The sequence below is a fragment of the Condylostylus longicornis genome, unplaced genomic scaffold (assembly GCF_029603195.1).
Source record: "Condylostylus longicornis isolate FDR11 unplaced genomic scaffold, ASM2960319v2 ptg000048l, whole genome shotgun sequence".
NCBI lineage: Eukaryota > Metazoa > Arthropoda > Insecta > Diptera > Dolichopodidae > Condylostylus > Condylostylus longicornis.
The window spans coordinates 1030038-1052268 of NW_026578017.1; the positions used below are offsets into that span (position 1 = coordinate 1030038).

The 22231-nt window shown below is 27.2% G+C and overlaps 1 protein-coding gene across 4 annotated transcripts in view; it reads left to right on the forward strand.

Moving 5' to 3' along the window:
• The window catches only part of LOC129611162 (broad-complex core protein isoforms 1/2/3/4/5-like), a 122900-nt gene that overhangs the window by 21269 nt on the left and 79400 nt on the right, over nt 1-22231 (forward strand). For 2 of the 4 annotated variants that reach the window (XM_055524136.1, XM_055524137.1), the window contains exons 3-5: nt 1826-2218; nt 7710-7874; nt 14810-14866. In XM_055524136.1, the coding sequence (XP_055380111.1) occupies nt 1967-2218; nt 7710-7874; nt 14810-14851 (459 nt within the window). In that variant the 5' untranslated portion in view covers nt 1826-1966 and the 3' untranslated portion in view covers nt 14852-14866. Of the gene's footprint in view, nt 1-1825; nt 2219-7709; nt 7875-8014; nt 8217-14809; nt 14867-22231 lie in introns of those variants that run through there. The other 2 variants (XM_055524138.1, XM_055524139.1) reach the window with 2 other exon arrangements.

Sequence of the window (22231 nt, forward strand, 5' to 3'; positions counted from 1 at the left end):
GTTTACTACGGGCCAAATATACATTTTTATGTATAGGTATAAAGAGAAATAATCAACCGATTTCATTGAAATTCAATATTTAAATTCTACGTATTAAAATCGTGAACATATAAATTTTTTGGAAACATTTCAGGGTTTTCGAGTAGCACAAAGCGAAACTATACTAATATAGCCAAATTTACATTTTTCTAGGTATACCTATTAACTATAAGCTTACTAATGCCCTAAAAATTGGCAAGAAGTATTTAACAGGTATTTTTATAATATTCTGTAACACTTTCACTTAACTAGACAATACAAATTGCGGTCGGTTATGTACTGATCACATCAGATTTTTTTTGTTGGTTTCTTCTTGGTATTTGTAATTTTGTTTTGATTAAATTTTGAATTTTTATTATCAGCCAGAAAAGCAACCCTCCTTTTATTTTTGTGACCAAAATAAGGTATTATGAACTATGGATCTGTTTGAAAGGGTAAATTTCGCATAACTTAGTTAAAGACGAATTGGTTCTCTAAACAAAATGTTCGCAAAAGTGTTTGAAAATTTATCAAAGAAAAAGGCTTTTGTTTTCTAGTAAGAAAACAAAAGCCCATACCTAGCGGTTAGTAAACCGCTGTGTATGGGATGGTATTAAAATTCGCATGTCGCGTTTTTTTTTAAACGTTTTGTTTTTTTTAAAACGAATCTTCTCTCCATGGAAGAAGAGCTTAAAAAAATTAAGTATGTATATATTTTAGAAACATGACTGTCTTTTTGTTTATCGCTTTACCTGTTTCTGCACTCGCGTATCGCAATTTTGACTGAATTTAATTAAAATTGATATTGGATTTCGATTATGAACCGTTTGTAGCCGATTTTAATAGTTTTTAGTAAAATTGTTAATTTCTCACCTAACTCGATAAGTTGACCAAAATCTTGGTTTTAATAAACTACTGTATCAAAACTTAATTAACTCTTCAAACAAAGCGTTATTTTAAATTGATTTTCAGTTGTCGATTTTTAATTAATTGTTATCTAAAATCGACCAGTAATTTTCTAGGTCATTTTTCTTTTAATCGAAGTTTGCACGGAATTAAATTTTAACAGTTATATCAATATCAAATTTAATTTTACTGAAACGATATTTTTTTAACTTTTGCCTTTCGAATTAATGACACTTAAAAGTCTACTAATTCTTCGACAACATATCGAACTTCTTAAAGCAAGAATGTTTCAGTAATCGTTTGGTTACCGAAAGTACATATTTATACCCATATTTCAAAAATTTTGAATTACAACGTCAATTTTTATCCTAGTATAACTTTTTGGAAAATTGTTAGTTGGGAAAATTAAATTCCATCTAAATTTATGCAAAATTAAATAATATTAAGATAATTTTCATTATTTAGACCTTATTTAGAGTTTAGTATATAAACAAAGCCCTAGATTTACGTGTTATTTTATAAACTATGAATTTGATCGACTGCACTTGTTTTTTTTTTTTTTGGTTTCCTTAAACAATAGTATTTGTGAGAAAAAGAAATTTTTCAAATTATTTAAAAAAAATAATTAGAATTTTATATAAAATTTAACAAAAATTTTATCTATACTTCGATATAATGATGACAAATGTATTACAAATTTTTGAAATTATTCAAGTGTGTACTAAATATTTAAAATTAATAAAATCAAATTTTGTTTTTGTCTTTTGTGCTTAATTCATTTTGTTATTTATATGTGCATATTTATCCCCATATTCAATACGTTAAATATATTCAATACTCTTCTGTATATGTGTATAATTTATGTCTATAAAAAAAAATAATTTTTCTCTTTTAATTTCAGATCTAAAAACTACTATCCAATCATCATAAGAATTTATACATATATATACCTTCGAAGTTTTCCGAATGTGTAAATAGTATTATCTACATATTTGTTTATATGTTTCATAAATACAAATAAAATAATAACAGTTATATTTGTATGATAAAATCCTATCTATATGTAATCATATTATTTAAATATAAATTATTCAAAATTCGTGATAACAACAAGTTATTCTGCTTAAATAATTTTTTGTTATTAAACATGGCTGTAAGAAGTCATCAATATTTCAGTTTACGCTGGAATAATTATCAAAATACAATGACATCAGTATTTCAGCAATTAAGAGAGGATCAGTCTTTTGTGGACGTAACATTATCCTGTGAAACAGGTTCCCTAAAGGCACATAAGGTAATTAAAAACATTTAGATATTTAATATATAATATAGTTAAAGATATGTTTATGGAATTTGTTAAAATATAAAGGTATACATACATAACGTACATATACGATTATCAAAAACGCTGTATGGGAAAATAATGCGTGTGGATATCCATGATTGAATATACTTTCACACATACTAAAGTTCTTATTACATTGATTATGTAAATATGTGATAAAAAAAAAGATATGGAAAGGCACATGCCCCAGTATTTCCATATCTGCAAATACGAAAATCGTTTCACAAAGATCGAGCTATGTATCTTTTTTAATTCGATTTTCGTTACTTGAAGATATGGAAAGGTATAGTACCATATAAATTGATTGGTGCTCCCTTAAAATTTTTCCGAATACAAAAAACAAAAATATTATTTTAAAAATTAATTTAAAAATATGCAAAAATAAATTTTCCATTTTGGTAATTTAAACGTGAATATATAGAGTTGGCTATATGAATTGACTACGAATAATTGATTCTGTAAGTTGTCAACTATAGCTTATTTATACGAGTATAATGGCTTCAAGTATAAAATTGGAGTGTTTGAAATACAACTGCATAAACAATTAATGAAATTAATAAAATTTTAATTTATTAAAATAGCAAAATATGTCGCTGTAATTACTACTTTTGCATTGATTTCCATACGTATACTTATATGTAATAATGTGCGGATAAGTAAAAACTTTAATAATATATTAATTTTATATTTAATGCGAGAAATGCTTTAAGTTATAAAAGTTTATGAGCAAATATTCACATATATAGATAGATACATATAAGTTAACAAGAGTAATGTACATAAGAAAATAAATAATAAAGCACACTTTACACCAAAGGTGCTGACCTATCAATCCTGCATCGGAGTGCCGACCAATCACTTGGCGTATTTTTCTTCAAAATTGATTTTGTTTAATATCCTGCGTTTGGTTCTAGCACTCACATTAGCCTGGCATTCTTTTAAAATTTCTTTTGAAGATTTCAATGGGTCTTTTTTAAATATCACTACAATTTTTTTGTTCATTTTTTTACTCGTTTTTTGCTTTCTTCCTCGTGTTTTAAGACTTTTATTACTTTTCAAAGCGTTAAAAACTAAATGTACAGTACGTTCAATAATTGTGGCAATTATTCTCACACTTTTTTCTTGGTTTTTTAAGTTTTTAATTATTTCTTTTTCCTTAACAATACAATGATTCGATCTACCCATAATTCTACAATATTTTTCGACAGTAGACTTTTGAGATAATTTTTGAACGTTTGGCTATTGGAATGTATAAGCGAATTGAATAGGTTAAAAAATCCGGCCCATGGGTCATAATGGCTGTTGAACGTTGGTATGTTAATTTGCGGCAGTTTCACCTGGTTTTCTTGTGATCTTTTAGACTCACCAGATTGAATTTGTAACGATTTCCTGATGTTTTTCTCCCAATTTTTCGAAATTCTTATCTTTTAAGCATTCTGATTCTTGTTCATTTGCGGCATGGGAATGTTGTCATCATTTGTCCTAATGATATCTCTCCAATATGTTGTCAACATTTCAAGATACTGTATTTGTCTACCTTATTGACAACTCGGTGAAAATTTTTTATTTTATTATGCTGCTTTTTATAACGCTGCTGTTGCTCTATGTTCATCAAATCATCAGAGTTCAACTCAGTTTTTCCATTTTTGTTTTCTTCTAAATCGCCATCCATCCCATTGTTTTCGTCACATAGCTTTTAACTTTGAGTTTTTCGGGTTGGCTTGCGTTTTAGGCTGGTCGCGTGCTTGTAAGTCGGTTGTGTAGGTTCCCCTTGAGCTGCTTCACCTTGTTATAGTACTTAGTTTTGCAATATGCATGATCAGTGTTCGAACTCCAAAAATTTTATTATTAAGTTATTGATTTTAGCTTAGCGGCTAGATATTCTGTTGTCATCCTTGTTGAATCTTTCTTGAAGTTAAGTTGTCAAGTTGGACCTTTCTTGAAGTTAATCAGTAACTTCTCGATGTCTTAACCTAACTCCATCTGTTTGGCATCAGTTTCATCCTGATTTAAATTTTGTGACATTTTTTTGGTTTTTTTGGGTCTCTGCAATGTTAGATAGTTTAGTGAAAAACTTCTTGTTGCTTGGTTTGAAATTGATTAACTTATTTATTATAGCTCAGAATATTTATGCAAAAATTATTTCTATTTAAATTTAATTATTTCTCACAGAAATAGACTAGTAAGCGATTTTATGGGTTTATAAAAGTCATAATTTTCCCATATGTTAACCTACGTATTATATTGGTTTCAAATTTACAAAAAATATGTAATTTGACTCCTACCAAAATAGTATGACAAAGTTATGCATGGGAAAATATTTTCATTAACTAACTATAATGTTTGCAAATACATACATATTAAATTATGCCAAATTAGAACCTTGACAATTTTGATCATTTAAATAAATGAGAAAATAATAATAAAAAAAATATAGAATTCAGAATAATAGTTGTTATACAACAACAACTGTACCCATAACAAGATAGTCAAGGTATACTGTCCTGACCAGTTCAGCAACTATTATATCGATCAAAAGATATTACAGTTCTAGAGATTACCATAACTTATAAGATACCGCAATTATACCCGGGAGAACATAGTCAATGAATCTTGAAAAAAAGTAACATTTTCATTCAAGATGCATTGCCCAACCCGAGGAAGAGGGTGAATACGAAGAATACATAAAAAATAACAATCAAGCTGAAGCAGAAAGGAGAAATAAAGAAGAAGATGAGCTAAATTTTATGACTCAAGGTTATCCAGTGTACCATGCCAAGACTATATTACGAAGGGTGATAAAGTGTTGAAGACCGGAGCAAATAACATTTAAATAATGTGGAGAAGATTTTTAAAAAAAATCTCAAGGCAAATTTACGTGTAATATTGTACTAAACAGAATTTCTTAATAGCAACTGAATTTTTAGGATTCACAATACAACCGAAGGAATAAGAGCTAACCCACAGAAAGTGCAAGTTATCCCGAACATTAAAAACTGAAAAATCTCTAGGATTTTAAATTATTTTTTGGCCTCAAAACTTTAAATTAGTCTTTAATCAAATTGAAAATGAGTGAAACAAAATTCAAAAATAAAAAAAGTAAAATAAAATAAAAATTTGACTGTATGAGGAAGAATTAAGGACATTTGAAATACGCATTAAACTTCGCAATAATTTTAACAACTATTTTGGAAAGAGCTCTAGACAATTTAGGAATTGTTTACATGGCGAAGGAAAATGAAAGTTTTGACTGAACCGTTAACATTCACCATGCGTAACACAATTAAAAATTCGAAACTAAAGCGTTAAAAATCGAATAATGGCCACGAATAAAGTAGCGGATATGTTCCAAGGGTACCACTGGAACCTGGCAGAATTCCACCACTGGAATTGAATATGTTATCCACTTTACACAACAACAAATTCTTCAAAAATTTAAATAGTGGTTAAAGCTTCAAAAACACTTTGTGCAGCAATAAACCAAATAAAGGGAAAACTAAGCCCTTAGTTCAGAAATTATAGCAAAAAATAGCTCAATATAACACTCACCTACATCATAAGGCAAGGCGTAAATTGATCTTCCAACTAAGCTATTCAGCTCTGCTAACAAATCGAAAAGCTACTGTCGAACTAATTGACGATCAATCAAAACGATCAATCAAAATCAATAAATTGGTTAGACATGGAATCAACTAGCTGGATCAACAGATCACATAGAGTGGGACGAAATACTTAGAAGTCAAAATACTGTAATCGAAAATAAACATCAACAAAATAAAATTAAAGATGTTTTAATGATTATACTTTATGAAAAGACACAATATGACAAAAAGATTATCACGAATGATACTATCGAACGAAATTACTACAGAAATCAGCTTAATGGTAATTATTCTCATCAATGGAATTTTACAAAACGTTCAACTTAACCCCACTAAGCCCCAGTTAGAGAATTGAATATTTAACTTAACATTGCTACAATAGAGCCAAAAAAATATATCAATCCATGGGTTCTGGGTTTGCCCACTAATAGGATATAGAAATTTTTAATATTTTAGAATATAGAAATTTTTAATTTGTATAGAAATTTTTCTTCGATAAGAATCAAATCATTGTTAAAAACAGGCATATCAAACACGCGAAACGCGGGCAGCATTCGACTCGTAGCTCTTAATCCTGCGAAAATTTTTTGTGAAATTTAATTCTTATAATTTTGTTATACAAATATTGATTTAGATCTGTACGTTAAGATAGTGTTAAAACCATATTAAAGCTTTTGCGGAGTTTGTCACACATCCAAAAACCAAACTTATGTATGTATATGCGAAAGATACACAACTTTATTATATGTAGCCGGAGTCTTACGTTAATTTGTTTCGGGAAGTGGAAAGCTACTGTTCTATGTATCAAACTCTTTTACATATATATGAACAAGTTTAATTTTCTTATATATGTGAACCAGTTAAGTAAATTCGAAATTTTCCAAATATTCTAATTAGAATAAATTATTAAAAACCGAATTTGACCTATTTACTTTTCCATTTTCTGTTGATATTGAAACACTGGGTTCAAATTTAAAATTTAAATCAAAATGCCATGCGATTCTGTATTAAAACAAAAATTTAGAGAAGTGGAAATTACTAAATTTTATAATTATTTATAAATCAACTAAGTGTGTTTTAGACATGTTCGGAAGCAACCAATTTTCCAACCAATTTCAACCAATTTTCGAAAATCTAGTAACAGAAAAACCATTTTATGTTGATAATATAAAAAATACGCAAAATTTGAGTACAATTTAGTGGTTTAAGTTTTTTTAATGTGAGACTCGAAGTAAGCAAGTTTGACATGCCTGGTTTAAAAAATAATTTTGCTTCTTAATCAAATTTTATTATAAATGTTATAATACATAGTTATACATATAATACATAGACTAGTTTGAATTTTAACTTGAAACCCGATTAAAGTACAATGAATTTTGGATTAAAATTCAAAGTTATTTTTTAAAATTGGTGACGATTAAACTCTTTAACTAGTACGTACATATATACATATATAAACAAACATATGTTTATAATTAAAGCACATCTAATATCCTCTTTGTTTTTTGGTATTCTTGTAAACAATATACTTTTATGTATGGTTATAAATATATCCTAATTGTGTATTTTAAGTGTATGAATAAATGAATATGCATCTGTTTTTAAGTGCATACCTTTATTTGAATTATGAACATGATTGCATATATGCAAATTGTGTTTAGACATTAAGTTATATTAATTTTATTATATAACAAGTTATAATCTATATAAAACAAAATAACAAAGCATATATATTGGATATATACACCTATGTTAAATGTACATTTCATGTATATTTTACATACATAAAAAATGTACAAATATACAGCAAACATAAAATTATATTATTTATTTTACAGGTTGTCCTTTCTGCTTGCTCATCATATTTTCAAAAACTTCTATTAGAGAATCCTTGTAAACATCCGACTATTATATTGCCTGGTGATATAATTTATAATGATCTGAAAACAATTATTGATTTTGTCTATAGGGGTGAAATAGACGTTACTGAATCTGAATTACAGGTATGTAAAATGTAATAAAACTAAATATGTATGTTTAATATGTATAAACGTATAAGTATATATTGGTACATTAATTTCTGTTTGTATAAAATATGATATAAAATTTCAAAACATATATACATATTTACCATAAATGGCAGGATAGCGGAATAAAAAATGAAAAAGGGAGGCTGTAAATAAACGCACATACATATAAAGTTTCTGGTTAACCAAATAAATATACTTGAAAATTAAAAATTTTATATAAGTTTCATTATGCACTTATAAAATTTTATACTTAAATTATATAAGTAGTATTTGCATACATTTTGAAAGCAATAACTTCCATCAAATATTCTGAATTTAAGATGCATACATATAAGAAATTTTTTGAAAAATAAATTTAAAAAACCTTAACATATTTATTTGTAAAGGCCCAAAAGTTGTTTTGAAAGGTTAAAAAATGTTACTATGTATATAGAATTAACTATTAAAGGATTCAACAAAACAAACGCGTAAAACGAAAAGAAGATAGAATCGAAAATAAAATAATTACAAATTTATTGTTCAAATTATAACGAAGGAGTTATGATGTACTCATTCCAAATACAATTCACTGCCGCTTCTCGGTAGTTCGAAAATGTGTGGTGTTGAGTAATAAATAGGTGTGAGAAAAAGAATCGATAACTTTTAATATTTTCTATTATAATAATAACAGTTACTTTTTCAAATCAATTTCAATTTCGTATTGACATACACTCGTTTTAATTATACATAATATGTATGTAATACATTTGAGTTCAATTTTGGTCTATATGACATATTTTTTGATTTGTTAGGTTTCGGTTAGTAGTTTTATTATAGTTTTAAGGTTTTAAGTACAAAGTTTCATTAAATTCAGAGACAGGGTTCGAGAGTTATAGAAAGATAAAGTTGGATCAAACCAATGGTTTGTATTGTAGCACTTTTTCTTTCAACAAGTGAAAATTCTGCTTTTAAACACAGTCTATGTATACCTATCACACTATTAAAATTATTTTCACTCATACACGAAACTATTTATAGGATTGCATATATTTAGGATGAACGATTTATGCAATTTTTGAAATAAAGCAAAAATTAATATAAAGTGGGGTTAACATAATGCTCGATTTTTTGGTTTAATTGTGTGAGTTAAGAAAAATAATTATATTTTTTAATGTCATGGACTTGTCCGTTAGCTTTTTGCGTTTCAAAAATTTGAAAAAAAAGGACTTTGGATAACGGTGAATTTGAACGGCCATTTTGTTTTTCTAAAGTTTAGTTATAGTATGCCGCGCTAGAGGAAGCAAGCCACTGCCTTTCTGCTTTTGCAGAATTTGAAAAATGCTTATGGTTTCATTGCAACAAATAGTTAAAAAAGGCCATTTTTAGGGTTTTGGGGGGGTATAACTTCTAGAGGGGGGAGATAGGTAAAAATTTTGTTCTGCAGAAATAAGTTTCTAGTAAAGATCTATGTACGTATTAAATTTCAGCTTTCTATCTTCAAGGGTGTAGAAGTTTTGTAAACAAAAAGAGTGTCCACGGACGGACGGGCGGACGAACTGACGGACGGACGGACGGACAGAGTGAAACTAATAAGCACTTTTTTTCAAAAATTTTTTGGAAAAGTGCTAAAAACTCCAGTGCGATTTTGATCCATATGCAGGTTTTTATTCTAAAATGTTCACTTTGTATGACGTGAATAATAACTTTAATGAATGTAGATCAAAACAGCATAAATTCATAAAAAATTATTTGTTGTGTATTTTTCATACACTTGTATCATAAAAAATACATCGTAAAAAAATTTGATGTGATCAGCACATAACCGACCGCAATTAATATTGTCAAGATTATACCAGAAGTTACTGACGAACTTTTCGTATAATTCAGACTGCACAAAATGAAACTACTAAGAGCCAAATTAACATTTTTCTAGGTATGTTATCTAAAAGCTTATTAGCGTCCTTAAAATTGTAAAAAAGTGTTTAAAACGCATTTTCATATTCTTCTGGAATACTTTTACTAAACTAGACAATATACATTGCGCCGGGTAATGTGCTGATCACATCAGATTTTTTTATTTAGAAACACTTGAATTAATTTTCTCTGCGATATTTTATAAGCACTTTATATATTTTATTGTCTTTATTATATTATAAGAAAGAACGAAGCGATCTCATGTTTTTAAAAAGTTTTCAAAAAAATTTCTGTTTTGTCAAATACAGTAAGTGTCAAAAAAAAACCGCTCAGGAGAATCTTTTTTGTTTAGCTTTTAATATTTTTTATTTTAATTATTTAAAAAAAAAATTATAAAATTGAAAATTCACTCAATTATTAAGAAAATTTATAAAAGAAATAACATTAAAAAAACAATAACAAACTACAAACCTAAAATTAAACAAATTCAAAAATACAGCCGTTACGCGCTAAAAAAAACGCTCAGTTTCAAAAAATGTTTTAAGTTTTTGAAAAACAACGTGAATTAATATTTGGTATGCATTTATTTTGCTTTAAATACTGTTTTTAATCTCCAAGTCAATTCAGAAGGTACTTTTTGCCATTTTTCTAAAATTACTTGCTTCAGCTCTTGCGTGTTACTAATTTATATTTTTTTAAAGTTCTTATCCAAAAAATCCCACAAATGCGCAATTGGGTTAAGATCTGGGCACTGGGGAAGATGATCTAATTATTTGAGTGTGTCATACAGCAATTATTCTTTGACAATAAGGGCTATATGTTTCTTGTCATCGTCCTGCTGACCCGAATTCGGTTTTAGTACTGCTTATTAGGATATATTTCCCAAAATAAAAATGCGTTTCATAAAATTTGTTTTTATTTGGCATCGATTTGGGAAATCCTTTTTGGGGGTTTAACACCTTATTTAACCTTTTTCAATATTTTTTGCCTTTTTTGACCTATTTTGCCATTTTCCAGCTACTTTGCTAAATACAATTCAAAATTTAGTCTTAATAATGTCCAATTCTTTTATTTCTCTCTGATTTTTTTTTTCACTGAATGTCACAACTCCTTTAAGAAATAAATGCCTATCAATATTACGGTTGCATGTTTTGTTGATGATTCCAAAAATATTGGGCAGCGATCTTAATCACGATTTAATTTTGCTTTTTGTATCGGATTATCAAAGTATTTCACTCAAAAATTTTACATTTAACGTGCTTAGCTCATAGACTACATAGAGAAGCTGAAAAAATTAGGAGCCTCTATCTAGAAGTTGATCGTGTTATTGCTCTGTTTAAAAAAGAATTTTCAAAGGCACCAGCAAGACACGGTGGGGGACATGGTTAGATGCAATAAAATATTATGCCCACTATTTTGAAAAAATTGAAAATATGTTGTGCTACTTACAAGAAAAAGATTCTGCTGCCCATGCAACAGCAAACAACATGTTTTTAAATTTAGATTTTAAAAATAAATTGAAAAATATTTTTTATTTCTATGCGCAAATTTCAGCTTTAATAATTATTAAGCGAGTGACTGAAGTGCTAAGAAATAATTTTCTTAGCACTTCTGTCACTCGCTGCAATTTTAAATATTGTCATAAAATTCAAAGTGATATTTAAACAAATTGTACAATCAGAGCTGAAGCTTTATTTTGTTTGTTATTTTTCAGTTAAATTTTGTTATATTGTATCCTTAGTTAATTTATTTAGTTTTTTTGAGCACGATTTAGTTAAATTTTGTTATTTTATGTTCAATTTTATAAATTTATTGAATTAAGAATGATACTTTGATGTTTGTTGGTGTAAAGTTTATTACAACCTTTTTTCCCAGTTTAAAGCGGCCTATTTAGGTGTCTAAAAGTATTTTTTCAACACCTAAAAATCCATTCCTAATAATGAGATTTCAATAATATGTTTTATGTGACTTTTTTGACATATTTTTTTCACGCGTAATATGCTTTAAAATTGAATTTAAAATGAAAATTGTATATTACACGTACTAACATGTATATACTCGTATCCTACATACTTACATATATTTTAGTATATACAATTACAAATAATAATAAACGTTTTGTTACGGATATACATATACATAATTATATTCGTATATTATAATAATTATCATTTCCCAAAAGCGGATTTCGCTTCACTTAAGAGTATTATTGCTTTTAACCAATCACTTGTGGAATAATACCCATACCTACTAATAGATTCATAATGCATGAAATATAAAAAGTATTTTATATATCGTAAAAATGAAAAATTCTATCAAACGGTTTTTGTACAAAATAATTTGATAATTATCTTGACTAATTTACGATAAACAAATATTTCTCATAGAAGTGTTTTCATCAAAAAATTTTAGTTTAAAAAAATACCACCTGTATTATAATAGCATCGAAATTTTTACGATATTAAACATTTTTATATTCTGACTGGTTCGAAAAATTACTAACTCAATATTTCATTATGGCTTGTTATGTCAAAAAGACATAAAAAAGCATCTAAAAAGAGACAAAAGATTTTTTTAACTTTTGTATATAAAATGAATGAAAAGAAAATTGTTTAAAATGATAAATGTAAAATAGCAATTGATATTTCATAAGGCGAAGAGCATTACATTTATGTATATGGCCTTCATTCTGTAACAGCAAAACTACGAATCAACATCATAGCGTAGCAGTGTATATTTTTAATACTGCAAAAAACAGATAAAATGAATTTCGTTTTTGTTTTTTTTTTCTTTAATTTCCATAGTATTGGCGACTGACGTCGTGTTATCAGTTTCGTTCGGTATTATTCTTCGTAAAATATTTTCATCTACAGTCCACACTAAACACACACACATTTGTAGTTGAGTTACTAAGTAGTGTATCCATGCTGTACACATGGTAAATATTTTAACTGATAAATGGAATGACGAGAGAACATAAATACGAGTATTAACCATCTGACGAATGACGAAAATTTTGTTTTTTTTAAGTACACATGTATGTATGTATGTATGTATGTATATATTTACGTATTACTTACAAGAATTTTTTGTGGCTTTTTTGCGTACTTCAAGTCTTCAATAGCATTATACACAATGAGAGAGGATATTTTATTTCTTCAAATACCAAATACCACAGTTGAACCAACAACAAGGCAAGGGAATTGCTTCAACGTTTAATGATACCGGCGTTTTAATGTGAAGCATAAAGTATTGCCAACTTTTGTGGTATTCAATTATTGCAAAAATTATATGTAAAAGTGATCAAACTAATCATCAAACATCTTGAAAATAATCACATTCATAAGTATATACATATGTACATTATGTATGTAAATGTATATAAATTAATATACAAATTTAATAAATATACATTAAATGAAATTCTTTGAAATTTTTACAGCTACATTGTATGTATTTAGTTTTTTCTTTCATTTTCAACTATAAACAGTTTAAACATATTACTTGTTTCATATCAATTTAATGGGAATTTTAAATAACATCTTCCGCCCGAACTTTTGGTGTCTAACCACCCTGTAATTGCTTTTGTGGATACAACAAATATAATTCAAAATATGTACATACATATATAAATATAAAAGTAAGTAATAAGGGAGTAGTCTTTCATTTAATTTTATCTTTTATCTTATTGTTTCGAACCAAAATTGCCGTCGACCCATCTGTTAACTACCTTGACAATCTGCACTTTTGATAATTCAGTTCTAACTCAGTACTAAATATGTAGTGTATTTGGCAATGAAGTACTGCGTGTGTTGCTAAAACTCAATACTCAATTTTGATTCTAATGCTGCGGAAACTGTTATGTACTTAAAATAAAATATGTGATTTAGAGGATTTATTAGAGTAAGTTTTCTTTAAATTTTGTTATTACTTTAATAAAAATTTAAATTTATATTTAAGTAAACTGGAAATAATTCGATTATTTAATACGTGACTCATTTTGTGGTTACATTTTTGAAGTTGAAAAACATATGACAATCTTAGATTTTCATAAGTAAAAAAATCTTTGATTTTGTTCTGTTAAATTTTTAAGCTTTGCAGCTACCTCTTTCTGTTGTCTTAGTCATACAAGTTCTAAGTTTGAAATGCGAATGCACATTTCTTTATCAAAAACACTAAATCGTTCAAGTTTTTGGCCTGACCTTTTAGAGGACAACCCAAAAGGAGGGAAGCGAGTTTTGTTTGCAAATGTGAATAATTTAATACGTATTAAAAAAATCTGTTGTGATCAGCGTATAACCGACCGCTTTCATTAAACTAGTAATGTATATTGCCTACAGCAAAGTATATCTACCCAAGAAGTAGTTCGACTCTCCGTTTACATCATACTAATGCAATCACTCAACAATTATTTGTATACAAAAAATTCCCTTAGCTAAAAGAGTTAAGCAGTATACCTTCTTATTTTCATTTTTATACACAAGAATTTTTCGGAGAGGGAAAAAGTACGCAATAGATGTCTACCTGTGTTTTATAATGTAAAGGCGGGAGTTAAATTTCTGTAACTTATTGCAGTACAAGGTGGCAGAAATGGTGTATTCATATTTTAAAAGCGAAGCTGTTAAAAACAAAATTTGACTATTAAAATAAAAAAAAATTATAATTTACATATTATATGTATATAATTTGAAAAAGACAAATAATATTAAAAAAACTTAAAATTTGTAATTAGTAATTGTCATTACATTTATTGTAAAATAAACTATGAATTTTTTTTATTTTTATTTAAATTTTGTTTTAAAAAGTTAAAACAAATATTTCTTATGAATATACATACATACACGCGTATCGGTAATAGACATTTTTTTATAAATTGCTTAATTTCTATGCCTCGTCTACATTGCAGCTTGACGTTTAATCAGCTCGAAACTCAAGCTGCGTTTTTACTATGTTACCTTAAAAGCCCAAAAACGATGTTTAGCTATTAAATTTCAAATCATTTTTCACATTTCAAGGTAAGTAAGCGACTTGAGGGAAGCCAGCATCAGGTTAAGTAACTTTTATATAGGCAATAATAAGCTTGAAGCAGCCATATAAACGGGGTACATACGTATAACTACATCATATTGTGCATCTACTTTGAATAGGTATGTACCGTATAACATAGTATGAAACTTTAAATTGATAAATATTACTTTCATACATTCGAATGTTTTTACCTAACTTTTATGAAATGAAAAATAAAATATGGAAAAAAAATTTTCTAATCAAAATAAAAATAACAAAATTTTTACCATACTTAATTTAATTTTATTTCAGTTCAATGTTTTTGATACACTCTGTTGTTGGTTGCCTACACAACTCTTATTACCATCTATTTCTAAATAAAAATGGAATATTTTAAGAATTTGGAAGTAAAATGCAAACGAAAACTAACGGAATGGAAAGAGTCGAACTACTTATTATAAATATACTTTGCTACTTATTAGTAGATATACTTTGGTCTAGAGTAGTTAAAATTTTACAGAAATTTATGGTAATGCCTTTTAAATACTTCTTTACAGTTTTAAGGATAATAATAAGTTTTTAGTTCGCATTCCTCAAAAAATGTAAATTTAGCTTTAGTAGAGTTTCGCTTTGGGCCTTTAAAATTTCCTGTAAAGCTCAACAATTAGTTTCGGTAACAACCAGGACTAAAATATTAAATTTCAAGAAATTTCATAATTAACTCCAAACACCCCAAAAGATGATACAGACAGATCGACATCTCAAATAGTTTATTTACACTTTCCTACCATGGGGAAGTGCGTTCCTAAAGAAAACTCGACATTCGAAATTTGATGCCATCACATCACCTCCTTTATGTAACGTGGTTGGTAATATACAATAATTTAACGAATGACAGTGAAGGTTATTTGTTTTAGCATAAACATAGCATCTCTAATTCAAGTTGCTTGAAAATTTGTGAAATCCACAGAATCGTGACTTTTTTTCAACACTTTCAAAAGCAGAGTCTGTTCAAATTTCATTCACACCCACAGTTGAGGCTGTAATGTCCTAAGTTAATTATTATTGCGTAATAAGTTCCGATATAAAAAATGGATCTTTTTTTATTTATTTAAATAACAAATTATTGATTTTAACATTTGTAAAGTTTTAGAAATCCTGCGGTCAACTTGCGATCAAGAGCATACGAATATTCAATAGCATACGAAGTTTTTTGGAGCAGTTTAAGTATTTTTTTATCCCCCAAGTTTACTTCTCATATACGGAACAAAATTGAATCTATCCTCTACGATTTCAATCAATTATTTGAAAAAACTTTTAATGCATATTTTTAAATTAAAACAAAGATCTAATGATTGCTTTTGTTTTGACTTTCGGATATAATTTTTTATAAATCACTTTCGCGAAAATAACTATAATTCCTAAATTGGAATTAAGATTGAAAGTTATTGTGATCTCAGTGTATTTTCGCATGTAACAATGTGCATATAAATACATTGCTGAAAATAAATGAATCAATCCACTCTTTTTGCCATTGATATGAAGAAATGATCAGTAACAATAATTTTTGGTAAAACTGTGTATTAACTACATATGTATATTACTGGATAAACTATGGTACTGCATTCAGTTCGCCAGTTTTAAGCTGAGCTGAATAAAAACCAATGAATTAACTTTAAATAAATTTTCAAATTTCAAGAAATTTTTAGATAATTGTTCAAGATATCTTCAAAATAAAAAAGTAGTTCTTTCATCATTCTAGAAGGTGTTTGTCTTGAAAATTTTTTCAATTAATTTTAATATACTTCTCTCAGATAATGCAAATTTGCATAGGCCAAATAAGGGATCTTAAAAAATATTGTATAGTTGGTATCTGTTGTAGTTTTATATTTATAGTTGTCAGACAAAGTAACAGTTAAATTCATTCAATTTTATTAATTTTGGACAGAAAAATTGAAGTTGAACGTTATATTTTCAGAAGAGTACATATATACATACATATGTACCAACGATATCCACTTTATCAAAGGAAATTAGCTTTTTTAATATATCAAAATCATTCTTGTTTATATGTATCGAAATTTTTGAATTGGGTTTTTGAAATCTTAACGTATGGGCTAATTGAAGTTTAAATTTTTTTTTTAGGATGATTGCTTTTGCTTTAATTATTTATTTATATAAATCATCTTTATGTTCTGTTTATTAATATTCCTATAAAAATTTCATATATTTGTGCACTTCATTAATATGCATTTTTTAAGAAATAATTTTTTAATTTAATTGTTTATCTTTATGCCTGTATTTTCGAAATGTATTATAAATTTGCAACTCCCTTTGTAGCGCTAAGAAAAAACAGTCTGAGATATGGACGAAACTATATATGATCAGCGTCGCATTTTAAGTCGATTTGGCCGTGTTTGTCCATTGGTCATTTCTTCTTTCCGTGATTCATTCAAAATTGTCATAAATGATTTATTACAGAACCTGTTACAAATGGCAGAACCCTATTTGAATTGGTTGTAAACAAAGTATTTGCTGTAATCAAAGCAGTAGCTGCCGTACAAATTCAAAAGTTATTTGGAAATATTTTAAAAACTCTTCAATCTACAGTACTAAAATTTGGCAAAAACATTATATGGTAAACGGGCCATTATTCCGGTAAAGCCTGTTAAAATATCATATGCTAGTTCATACAACTTCAAAAGTTATTTTGCTACATCTGAAAAATTATTGAAGTTATAGTATTGAAAATTCGCACAAGGAAGTAAGTTATTAGTGTTATGTTTGACAAAATAGTTGTACTTTCATGACTCGTTGTAGTAGCTGCCATAAAACTTCGAAAGCTACTTGGTTATATATTAGAGAATTATATTTGACCAAATGTTATATATGTGGAGACCAACGCACGCAGTGGTTGGACCACGAAGGGTTTTGGATTCAAAGCCCAGTCAGGTGCCTATAAAAATTATATTTAATATTATACAGCTTTATACACATTAAATTGTACATATAATATATATTAACGAATTGCCATATTTCAATAATATCCATCATTAAAAATACCACCAAAATAAAATAGTAAATATCAATAGCCTTAAATATTTAATATAAAACTACGGTAGGCTCGTCACCTTCCTAGTAAACTCAATGGCGTAAGAAACTAGTGTTCATGGTTATCTATACAATATCGTGAACCAGCCCTATGCTTCTCCCAAGAGCGAAGTAGAAATAAAAAAAAAATGTATATTATCTGACTAATGTCTTTATATCTAACAAGTCCCAATACTCAATTTTTTTACGAAATATTACGAATTTTTGGCCTCGTTGTTGGTTTTTTCTTTAAATGCCACTGATCGTGTCATATTTTTTATTATTTTTTTCTTTTTTTTTTACGTAAAAAAGAGATTAATATTTTAAAAAATCTCAGGATATTATACACATTTTTTAAAAAGCTTCCCATTTAAATTCTATTGCACGAAAAAGAAAGAAAGGTAGGAGGAAAGAAAAAATGAAATAAATTTTCAAATTCATATTTCAGTATGGTTTCAAATGTTAATGAGGAAGGATGTGTGATTTTTCATGCACAATTTGTATTTCCCAATAAGGCAAGTTGAGTAGTGTCGGCTAACAAAAATGTTATTAAAAGTAATATAGGTTGACACATTTCAACAATTTGAATTATCTCATTTCGGTTATTTATACGTTACTTATAAAATTGTTTCAAATAATTTCAGTTAGTTTTTAAGTTATTAAAAATAAATATGTATGTACCAACTTCCAATAAATTTTTTTTTAAATAATTATTTTAAAACTATTCAAACATGTTATATTGAGTGCTTCAAAAATTTTGCTGTGCTCTTTTTTCATATTTTATTAGCAGGTAAACAAGAGCAATCTATTTATAAAATGTCCCTGCATTTGTATGTATGACCTATCTTAATTCTAAACGGAAAGAATTTTAAAATACCTGAACAAAAATTTTAAAATACCTGTTATTTTACAGTCGGAATTTTTGAGTCATTTGGTAAAATACCATTTATTTCAAAAATAGAAAAATATTCAAATCCGGTCATAAAAATATATGATTGTTTTTTCCAAACATTTTAAATATTTTTTTTTCTTAGGTAATTGATATAAATGATAGTAAGTTTTTAATATTTTTTCAAATAAAAATAGAGGTAAAATTTTGAAGTTTATATAAAATTTGTATTTAACAATTAATATTTGACTGTATTTTAGATATTATTTTCTAATTCCCTCCTCAAATTTTTTCTTTACTACGTATTTATATCAATATTTAATAATTATCTTTCATTAATTATATTTTCAACTTGACACCACAGGTACTTCCCATATCTTGAGTTAACTTACCCTATGAGAAAAAAAAGCTGTTCACTTAAAAATAATGAAATGCTTTCAGTAACATATAAAACGTTGAAGGCGAAGGTTGTGCTTGTTGTTTTCCGCTGTTTTTTATGTATTTAAAATAATTATGAATGAAAATATTAATATATTTTTTTGATTTTTCAAATATATGTTCTAAATTTTACCTGCTTTATAATAAGTATGAATTTATTTTAATATTTCTTCTCAAAAAATAGCCACTTCGATTTAAAAAAGGCCATATAAAATAAGGTCGTGCTTTCAAGTTTCTCTCTGAGCATTGGGACTTGTTAGATATAAAGACATTAATCTGACCAATGAATATAAACAAAAATAAAACATGATTTACGAACTTATAGTTTGATTCTAAAGAGTCAAACGGCAGGGAGCAAAATGACTAAGGGAGCTAAAATGACTAAGGAGGGAAAAAATATATTATAGAAGCTTTTGAATTCACTGTGCTGAAATTTTATATAAACGAATTTTGTAATATGGATATTTTTCTTTTAGGTAAAAAGCTTTGAGATTGTGTGACTTTATATTTTAACTGCCACGTACATAGATATATGCATAATATACCAAAATACATACAAAAAACATTAATTTTCACGGATGTTATAGAGTAGACGCGGTCAACTCCACCTTCTCTCATTATACCCTGCACTTCGTGTTTATTCACTCTGGTATGGAGTTTGTAACTACTTGAAGGAGTCATTTACGGTATGGACATATATATATATTCTTGCTCAGCGTAAAATTCTGCGTTGATTTAAACATGTCCGTTCGTCCGTCATATGGCACGATAACTCAAAAACGAATAATACAATCGACACAAAATTTTCACAAGTTGTTTCTTTCGTGCCAAGGACGAATTCTTTTGTAATTGAACCAATTCGGACAACAGGTTCGGATAGCTGCCATACAACTCAAAGAGTTTGTTTTAAATATTTCGAAAACTAATTAAGGTATAAATATGAAATTTTGTACACGTGTGTCTAATTACATTCTACATATGCTCTAAAAATTTTAATAGGATGGCGGCACCATTTCGGATGGCTGCCATACAACTCCAAAAGCAAATTTTTTATATTCGCAAAAATAATGAAGTCAGATTCATAAAACTTGGCAGTCGTTTCGGGTACCTACCATACAACTCCAAAAGCTAATTTTAGATAGTTGGATAGCAGGGTATAATTCAATCGGTTTATACCAACTGAAACATTTTTACTTGTATTATTTTAATTTAATATCTATCTCAATTTCAGCTTGAGCAAACGTTTTTTTTTACGTAGAGCTTTAAAAATTTGGTTACCCCAAATCTTACAATCAAAATGTTTTTTCTGATATTCTCTGATTAAAAAACTTCTGATTCATGAATTATCCGAATTTGAATTCAAGATATTTACTTAATTTTAACTGAATTGACCTTGTTATAGAATGGAAAAAGCAATAAAAAAATTACATAAACGGCGCCTTTGGTCTAGTTCTACATTCAAAAAGGTAGTGAAAAAACCAAAAAGACAGTGTTAAGTTTTAACAAAGAAAAAATAGAGATTTAAAATACAATTTGAGTCTATCGGGACATGCTATCAATCTATGTATATACATACATAGATCTACATTACATGCTTATACATATATGTACATATGTATATATGTATATATACATTTACTATAATTGTTATGCATGAAAATTAATTTTAAATTTTAGAGATTATTTTACTTCTATTAAAAATATTTATGTGTACCTACCCCCACAATCATAAATATGCGTACGTACATACATTAAGTAGATATCTATGTACATACGTAAACATATTCATACAACTATGTATGTATGTATATTATTAAGCTCTATACACTCTGTACATGCATAAGTCAATATATGTACATAAGTATATGGTTTTACATACAACTTATAATATATAAAAAATGTGTTATATTTTATATGATTTTAAATAAAAAGTTTTATATAATGAAAATGTAAATACAAATATATGGTAACACTATTTAATCACAAAGTAAATTGTATATTATATAAAACTAAAGTTGCATTTACATGTGTACATGCAACGAAACACAATATTTTTTTTCTGAGTATGTTTGCCAAAGTAACTTTTCAATATTATTTCCAATTAGCATTTTTTCTCACGCATACCGTAACAATTTTTTTTGTTCCATAATAAGCATAAACACACTCATAATAACATACAGCTACGTACATTTATATTATATAAATATTTACGTAAATTTTTTTTAACATTTTCAGAAAATTTTTTTTTCTTCGAAGATAAATCTAATTTTTTTGTCGTATGTTTTTCTTTTCGTTTTTACATCATAATTATTCAATATACATATGTATATAAGTATGTATGTTGGAGAAAAAATATAAAAAAGAAAAATTGAGAAGGGAAAAAAGAAAAATTTTTTTTTTATTTTTATGTGTGAGTGAATTTTTTTTAATAGTGTGTTGATATTTTTTTTTTCTTTGAGATAAGAAATTTTTATTTTTATATTTTCTCTCTTCACATAAACAATAATATTTTTTTTCGTGCTTGTGTATTATATATTTTTTAAATGGTTTAATTACACTTGTCGTAAATCCACCCTACTGTTATTGTACTCCCTCAAAAAAAAAAAATATATATAAACTTCCCGGGTGGTAGTGAATATGTGTGCATGGATTTGAATTGAATTCCTTTTACGGCATACTTTTTTTTTTAATTATTACTTTTTTTTAGCTTCCATATCGATGAATATGTATGTATATAGTAAAACATATTTATACATATATTATTAACTACGTAATTATGTATAATACGATTAAGCAGTATATACATATATCCAATGTTTTATGTCATTCATTCATGTTCATATGTATGTAGCATGCAAATTTTATATTATTATGTTACAACCGTATTCACAACACACAACAATATTATAAGGGGTATGCGTTAAAAGGGAAGGTAATCGTAAAATGAATAATTTTTTAGCGAATAGTTAGGGCTTCAATTTGATAAAGAGGTTCTGCTAGTGCAGAAGAAAAA